The sequence below is a fragment of the Microchirus variegatus genome (assembly GCF_963457635.1).
Source record: "Microchirus variegatus genome assembly, chromosome: 7".
Taxonomy (NCBI): domain Eukaryota; kingdom Metazoa; phylum Chordata; class Actinopteri; order Pleuronectiformes; family Soleidae; genus Microchirus; species Microchirus variegatus.
This window is the reverse complement of record NC_139808.1, coordinates 12,827,657-12,836,846: the sequence shown is the minus strand read 5'-3', so window position 1 is coordinate 12,836,846 and position 9,190 is coordinate 12,827,657. Positions and strand designations below refer to the sequence as shown.

At 37.7% G+C, this 9,190-nt stretch overlaps 1 protein-coding gene across 1 annotated transcript; it reads left to right on the top strand.

Annotated features, from left to right (window-relative positions):
* Window positions 1-1,473: 1,473 nt before the first annotated feature.
* golt1a (golgi transport 1A) lies at window positions 1,474-3,741 on the top strand (the record flags this gene model as incomplete). The annotated part of the gene is made up of 5 exons (XM_083892256.1): window positions 1,474-1,498; window positions 2,805-2,896; window positions 3,090-3,268; window positions 3,547-3,610; window positions 3,712-3,741. 5 exons carry the CDS (start codon window positions 1,474-1,476, stop codon window positions 3,739-3,741), a joined length of 390 nt encoding a protein of 129 aa, XP_083748382.1.
* Window positions 3,742-9,190: the final 5,449 nt, after the last annotated feature.

Below are 9,190 nucleotides of genomic sequence, written 5' to 3'. Positions count from 1 at the left end.
AACGTGTAACATTTTTCACAAACAAGACTTTGTTTTTCTTTTGTAGCACTTGAGGGTCATTTGAAGGAGCAGAATATAGATATTTTTGGATTAATTGGAATCTGACACATAAAGAAATGACAGCCAAGAGGTGGTGTCCAATATTTGGTACTAGATGTAGCATTTGTCGATGTTGAAAAGAAATAATATATACATTGTATACACTGGCCCGTGTATATAATCATTTGGATTTTAGATACAATATATCCTACTATTACATGTAACCGTTGCTTCTATGGGTGAAAATAGACTAAACTGCTTGAACTATGCAAATTATATACGTAAAAGAGAGACGTACAATACGCTTGCTTTCAAAAAAAACCTTGCAATAAAGTGAATGTACAAAAATAATGTTTCTCTGGAATTCATCACAGTAATTTGACTGATAAAAAAAACATGTCATACTGTTTCAAATGATAATATATTTACTGCTGTTATGTCAATCCACGTGATAATGATGATGTTGGTGGTGATGATGATGAAGTTCACTGCCAAACAGTCTGAAGTTAATTGTCCAGCCTGCTGACCAATATCCAATATCTTATCCTGGTAATATTCTTTATTTATCTGTAATGTGTAAATGAATGAACACAAACCTCATTTACACCAACGCTAGATGAGGAAATCAGTCAGTCAGATATTAGTACTGGTTATCACAATCATTTACAATTGAAAGACAATTAGAAATTAGACGCAAGTCACATGACTTGACAGATTTGTGTAAATGTAACCTATGTTTGTTTAGTAAAAATAAACCTGGAAGCTTTCTTTCCAACCAGTTTGGTCTTCAGATTTTTTTTTTTAGCAGCAATATCACCAGATTCCTAAATCATTGTTTTGTGACGTACACAACAGCAAGGTTGGGGTCACTGTCCATTTATAAGGAATATGGAGGTTATATTTAATCCAGACACTGTCACTGATTCACATTTGAAAATTTAATATATATATATATATATATATATATATATATATATATATATATATAATATGTATTAGCAGTTTTAGCCTCACAGCATTTGGCACTTCTCTACATTCCAGCCTTTAAGATATGGTACTGTACCATCATTTTTTTTTTATGTCATGCTTTAATGATTAGTATAGAATGGGGTTAATAATAGTGAAATGCACTTAGAGGACAGATAAATGCTACAAGCTAAGATACCATAAAAGAAGGATTAGGTCAGAAGGTTTAAAGTCACTCTGATCAATCCTCTGGATGGCTGATCACGTCACCCAGATAACTGAGCCTTTCTCCACTGTCCAATGCAGGGGCGATGCATGCATGTGCCTTCTCTGGTTAATGTTCACCTCAATCACTGACAACATCACCGCACAAAGGTCACAGCTGAGAAAAAAGGAAGCTAAGCTAAGCTTCTTTCGTTCCAGACCGTGACACTGAAACAAGACCAGGGGAAGACATAAGGAGCTACCATGGTGGTCATCACAGAGTTCCAGAGTAAGTGTTTCCTCAGTTACTCTCTTCCTGAAGTGTTGTCCTAAGTGTGGCCTAATTTCTTCATACAATATAAAGATGTGCTTGAGCAAATGATGTGTCTCAAAGGTAAAAGAACACATGTTAAGTATATAACCTCTGAAAGTACAGCGTTTTGAGTGGTTGAGTTTCCAATCAACGTAACAAAATCAGGCCCCTCTCTGTGAACGTTAAAATCACTTTATAGAAATGAGTCAAGCAGTTGTGGTTAAAACATCCAATAACTTTCTTATTACTGATGAACTTAGGTTAAATAATGTGTTGAAAGAATCTGACTGAAAATCTGTGTTATTTAACTACAGTGGCACAAATTAACGACCAAGCTGCATCACGTCATTCATTATGGCTCATAAACTAACTAGAATGTAATATATACAATATTCTAATGTAATATTTTACGTTTTTCCATAAAGTACTGGAATTAATCTTGAAAATGAAATTTCCTTCAAATTTAAAAAAGCATTGGCAGGTAAAAGATTCATCCTATTGAAAATATTGCGCTGGAAGGCATCATCATCAGTGATGTATCCTGGGTTCATCGGATGTTTCATGTTCTCACAACATCATACACCCTCGCCCAGGTGACACATCCAGGGTTGACAAGCCCCGCCTTGCGCCCCAACAGCATTTGGCCACGGATCACCCCTGTTAATCCTCTCGGCTGCCTCCATAGCAATCCTGGATGACTGCTCTCCTGTGTGGCCCTTGCAAGCCTACCAGGGTTTAGACTCTTTGGAGAGAGTGGCCCACAAAGCCTCTACACCTACTTCCATTAGATGGAAGTGTGCTCGCCATCCTAGAAGCCGATGGTATTAGACCAGCCTCCTCTCAAAGGCCTCCTCTATCGGTCTTCACAGGACACTGTCAGGTCTATCAGGGAGAGTTGTTTTGAGGCCTCTGAAAGAATGACAATGTCCAGGTGCAAAGATGTAACTGCAATGTGTGCCAGGAACCTGTTCTGTTTGCCCAGGTCTATCAGCACCTGCCAGTCTTGTGCATTGGAGAGCAGACCTGCTGCCCTGATGAAAGGCTTCTGCTTCCCCAATGAGGTGTGGGGCCTGCATGTTGTTATGGCTAAGGAGACACTCACAGCAATTGCCTTCAGCACTTGGTCATGATGCCACCAGAAGTCGCCCTCCACTAAGGCCTTAGGACATCTGCTTGGGATATGTTTCAGTGGTCCTCTCCCAGAACAGAGTGGTCAGGCTTTGCCCCAGGGAAAGCAGGGATAGGTAAAAAGTAATCTCTCCTTGCCCTGTTTGTTTTCCAGAGATTGGTGTTGGTCTGATGGGATTTGGTTCGTTTTTCTTAATCTTTGGTGTGCTGCTGTACTTTGACTCTGTCTTGCTGGGATTGGGAAACGTGAGTTCAATTTATTGTCACACACATCTGCTCATTGCCACTTTCTCACTAACGCAGTCATTTTAATTGCAAAACCTCTGTAGAACATTATTAATGAGTGGGATGAGTCATTTAAACACTCAGACCAGCCCATCTGGCACCAGGAGTCATGCCACGATTAATGTCACTTAAATCAATTTTCCTCCTCATTAAGATCCTGTTCCTGACCGGGTTGACATTTATCATTGGTATCAGAAGGACCGCCCAATTCTTCTTTCAAAGACACAAGTTCCGAGGTTCTTTATTCTTCCTGGGCGGAGTCTCTCTGGTACTGTGTCGTTGGCCAATCATCGGAATGCTGTTAGAGAGTTATGGCTTTGTTCTTTTATTCAGGTGAGTAGAGGCGGAGTTTTTGTAAAACAGAAAACAAAGCTGCAAATGAATCTTCATTTTGTCATAATGAAGATAATCTCAAATGCCCCCACTTTGATTTGGAAATGTTACGTTTTGAAAGTATACATAGTAACTTCTACATTTTGTTAACATTTTGGTGAAGTTGATCATTTCATTCATCTCTTATTTTTTTTGTATCTCATACTCTCATTGATCATACCAGATTGTAATGTGATGTAGCCTTTCAGCAATGTCAACCGTTCTGTTTCCTACCATAGATCCTTCTTCCCAATGGCCTTGGGATTTGTGGCGGCAGCGTTGAATATTCCCTTCCTCAGTGCAGTATGTTTTGTTTCTGGCTCAGTAGATTAACATACTTTAAAATATGGTAATCAATATCTCAAGATAGAATTAAACATTTAACAGAATGTTTTTCCTTCCAGTTTACCTCCAGCAGCTCCTCCATGGTCTGAGCAGAAGACCTCTTACAGCGATGAGGAAGTGTGTGTGTGTTGGGGGCAACTATTTATTTTGTGGATAAACAGGAACAATAAGTTATTTTTTACAATGTTTTATATTTTCTATACTCTGAGGTTACAAATACAACCAAGCATTCGAACAATGAGCTGCTTAAAAGTGCTAACCTGAAACTTTTTACCAATAAAATACAAATCCTGGATCTATGTAGTCTTATTTCGGGAATCACTATTAATGCAATGTTTGTCAAAATTGTAAAACCTTATCAAATAACACATTTACACTAAGCAAAAAAAGTTCATTATAATAAATAGGCCTACTACTAGATACAATGTTGTTTTTTATTCATTTGCTAAGTAATCTTCCATTTGAAATAAATGGATGCTCTGGTTGTTTTTCCTTACACGTATGTATAAAAGGCTTACACTGGGGCTACGTAAAACAAACCTTTCTTTTATGCCATTCTACTTCTACAAACATACAAATGGAGAGTATGTTTATTTTCTGCCAATAAACCCCTCTAAATGTTTTACTCTGGAGCTTCAAAAACCTTTGACACGTCACTAATATCAGACTGGTGCCAGGTAAAATGTCATCTTTCCTGTGGTGCGCTGCCCTTTCACACATTAAAGAAGAGGTCGATACAGTATCTATAGATACGACATACTATAATGTTCTCTGGTTTGCGGACAAAACAAAAACATTTAAATATTTGTTTTTCTTATCTACAAAACAACCTGCTTATTAATTGAGAAAATAATAAAATTAAACAGTAATCAACATAACCATTGTACCCCTGGTGTTGTGATTCGGTGCAATACAAATAAAGCTGAGAATAACGTGCTACATTAGACAGACACACGTGATTTATGTATTTATTGTTTTGCTGACAGATCTTTTATGTTAAAATGTATTTTGGAATCACATATTTTAGTTTTTACACTCCAAATATACATATTAAATTAAATATTTTAAATGATAGCATATATCATATATATATTTACACACAGTAACAAAATATTTCGTTTTTTTGTCATTTCCCATAACGTAGACTAAAGGAGTTGTGGTTGTATGAGGAAACTTTGCGACGTTTCTTTATAGTTTGAGGGAGGGCCAACTTTGGGATCCACCATCCGATCCTGGGAAACTTTGCATCATTAGACTGGATCTTACCATCAGGTAAATTCCCAGAATGTTTTGTTGATGGTGGCACTGATGTATGGCTCAAATCCCTCAAGACTTTGAGGATTACCTGATCTGAAGGACACAAAAAGACAGATATATCTGGTTTATAGGCCATAGCTTGATTTGGATTTTTTCAACGTTCATCCATGTGGTGAAGGGAAAGTAGACAGTGTTTGAGCCTTTCATTTTATTTATATCACTTTTTCCATGCATAGTCATGTGGAATGTTGTCTCCATAAATCCCTCTTTTCACTCCATTTTTGAGGGTAATCATTTGAAACAGCAAACTTAGCTCATAATGATCTGTTTAGGCTTCATGTTTAATTTTTCAGTTTCTTCCAACTTATAATGCATGTGTCAATAATTTGTCGAGTTAATAACTATGCATTGATGCACTCATTTAGACAGTGATGACTTCCTGTAGCTACTATTTTTTTTTTCTGCGGGATGCATTGATTTGTTTCAGGAAGCTTTGAAAAGCTTCCCAGTCTTTGACTGTACCTTGACTGTAGTGAGTTGATTTCAAACTGCTGGAAGAGTAGACCGTTGTTGAAAAAGCAGCCATCATTAGAGCAACGAGACGTAGCATCATTACAGTCAGTCACAGCCTCTGATATTGTTCTGCAAGTGGAAAATAAATAATTAAAATTGTATTAATAGCAGTTTTATCATTCTGGGTTTCAGAAACAGTTTTGTGTTTGTTTACTTTGTATATACACACAAAACATTTTAATTATTGTGTGTATTTATGACTGCAATTGTCTGAGACTGGTGAGATTAGTGTTTATATCTGGTCACACCGTATTCAGGCTCAATAACCCAAGGTGAGTGGGGTTAATAAGAATACAGACATTGCATTTTGTTCCAGATGTACAAAATAAAATAAAAAATAAAAATCTACACCAGTCCCCTCTGAGGTCACCACACAAAACTACTAGGTGAGGTAATCATGTCGACCCCCACAGACCTTTACTTTGAAAGACATCACCTTTTTTGATCAATAATTATTGTGCACCTTTTATTTATGTCAATGGTTACAGCAGCTGTGTGTGCTTGTATCTCCGCAGCTTCATACCTCCGCCATGTCTTTCGCTCTGTCCTTTTTAGCAGGATTACGCAAACATGGACTTGATTTTCTTTGTCAAAGAAGACCCCCTCAAAATTAAAAAAAATCCTATTGGAACATTGACTGTATTCTTGAATGACAAAGAGCATCCATTCACACTGATCAAGTCGGTAATTACAATGTGAGAAATCACTTTTTGCACCTAATCACTGACAACCCAATACACTGTACTGCAACATAACGTTATGATCATCCTCACACAACATCATTTACCTACATTTTCACAACATGAAAATGTATTAGCCAGATATAGATACGACTGACTTGACAATGACATAAATCATGAACTAATGTGGAACGTCCTCTTTTCTATTTTACCTTTACAAAAATAATTTTACATTCAATTATAACCCAATCCTTCCAAACCCAGCAAATCACTAATTTCTTTCCTCTGACTGTGTCCATATCACATTGACTGTATATTAATTCTAATGTATTTCTAGACACACACAGTAATGTTGAAACTGTGGCAATTGCCTCATCATCAAATTATTAAACAGACAAAAGACAGAATATGAAATGTGCTGTTCTGGTCTTACCTTTACACCGAAGGTGAGCGCTGACTGAAACCTCCTGTCCCCTGCTGGGTTAGTGTCTTTTATAGGGTGACACTTCTGCGTCATCATCACTGGTTGGTGGTGTATTTGATGCCACATACAGTGCACCAACACACATCAGCACTCCTCATTCCTTTCCTGTACATCCAACTCTGTACAAATAAATCCAAACCACTGATTCCCACATGTGCACTCAAATGTGGTTTAGTTACTATTTTTGGTCTTTCAGTAATAGATAAGAAATTAGGTTTTTGGTCAACACAATAGTCTGGAGGTCATGTCAGTATAACAACAATGTGAAAGTGAAGTCAGTGAAGTGGGCTGAATAATACATCCCCACTGCTCTGGACAGAAAATTACAATGTGCTTCTATATTTGTTGATATGTCCAAAGCTCAGCTGACCGTGACAAAGTGAAATAGAGTCTGTTTAAGATGGGGCTCTCAGAGCAGGCAGTTGGGTGGTTCTCTAACTACAGTATCTCAATGACAATCAATCCCAAAGTGTTAAGTTTGATGGTGTTTGCTCAGATTCTCTGCCAGTCACAAGGGGTGTGCCACAGGGCTCTTTTCTGGGCCTACTTTTATTTACCATTAATATCAACAATGTCAGGCTTACTTATATGCAGACAATATGGTTATTTATTCCCCTACTCCCTCACTGATGCCATAAACAATGTCCAACATGCTTTTGACAGTGTGCAGAACAACCGTTCTCGTCTGAAACTTTCTTTCAATGCAAACAAGTCCAACATGATGCTGTTTTCTAAAGCCAAAAGGATACCACAAGCTGTTCCCTTAGTGGTCATTAATGAAGGTAGTGTCATCGAGGTGGTAAGCTCTTTAAAATATTTGGGCATTGTATTAGAGGAGTCTATTACCTTTCAACCACATGTTGAATTTCTTGAAAAGAAGGTCAGACTCAAACTTGGTTTCTACTTCAGAAACAGTTAAGTTTCTCTTTTAAGGCCTGTAAAGGACTTGTTTATTGTCACATTTCTGCTTGTACTGGACTATGGAGATGCCTTGTATATGCAACACAGCTAATGCATATGCTAGATTCTCTATACCTCCCTTTGCTTCATCATTTTAAAGCTCTGGCTCATCATCTGATTCACATAATGCAAGATCCATATCCAGGTGGAGCTGGAGTAAAAAACTCAAGATGCTTGGACGTATCTTGCATTTCTCCATGGCATTGTCATGAGGTGTGAACAATACTGTAAGTGACAATTCACACCATGTAATATTGGGTAGTGATTTGGGGGTATTCAAGGTGATTTGTCATGATTATTACTTTCCAGCTGTGATTGTGGCAAATTGGCAATAGTTTTAAAGGTGTGTGTGTGTGCGTGCGTGTGTTGGAGGAGACTCTGGTGACAGCTGAGTACACACTAACTGAAAATACTTGCACATTCCCCTGCTGCTTTTGTTTGTCACCCTTCCCTTCCCACATAAGGGGGCATTGTCCACAAGCCACTGTGAGCCCAAGTGAACAGCAAAGGCCTGTGTGGACTCTTGGTCCAAAGTGAATCGTCGTGCAGTCATCGAGAGCAACATCATTTGAAGGACAAACGTTAAGGAGGGTCTTCAGGAGCACACGTCTGTAAGTTCTGTAATTACTGTTCTTTTTTGATTGCAGCATGCAAGGCTTATATTTTGTGTATTTCTACTTTGTCACTTTGGACTCACAATGACAATTACTTGCTGAAAGGGTGGTGAAAACAAATTATTTCATTTAAAAAATGTACCCATTCTGCTTTAATTACATATTTGTGTTGTTTGTATTGCCTGGTATAATTCATGCAGGAATGATTGATTCCTCGTGTGTGTGCACAGGCAACAGGACAATTAAGAATTGTTCTCCTTTTCATCCATCCATCCATCCATTCATCCATCCATCGATCCATCCATCCATTTTCTACCGCTATTAATTCCAATTATTAATTAACTCTATTTTTCCATAGAGTGACATTTTATAAGTGTACCTGTGGCCTTTATCAGTGGAATGAGAATAACTAGTCCATTTTGGACAGAATATAACAATTAAATATACAGGCTGTCTTTGAAAAACCTTGCTCCAGTGCCAGGACTCGCACAGCCTTGTCATATTTCACAGCAAACATTCCTCTGACGTTTTAACCAAACAGCCAACAAAACTCCGTTGGCCCACTAATTAAGGATGTATTCATGCAAGGCGGCTTTACAAACCCTGTAAAAAAAATGTAATATGTGAAAGGACTTACCAAAGGACCAAAATAACAAGTAGAAGAAAGTATTATGATAATAGGCAGATTCCCCGTGATGTGACTAGTTGTAGTTGAAGTTTTTAGAAGGATCAAATACAAGAATAAAACACAAGAAAAATACCATTACTATTCAATAGAAAAATAATGTTCTTTGCAATAATTTTCTGTAAAACCTTAAACCTTGGCAACAAAAGCAGTTTTGAGATTGCCTAATGTAACTGAACATGTCTGGCTCTACTAAGTTTTACCTATGGCTCTGTTTGAACATACTGCTGCTTGTGTTTATAAAACCTTTTATCCCACTTGACTGACATTACAGATCTCAGGAAC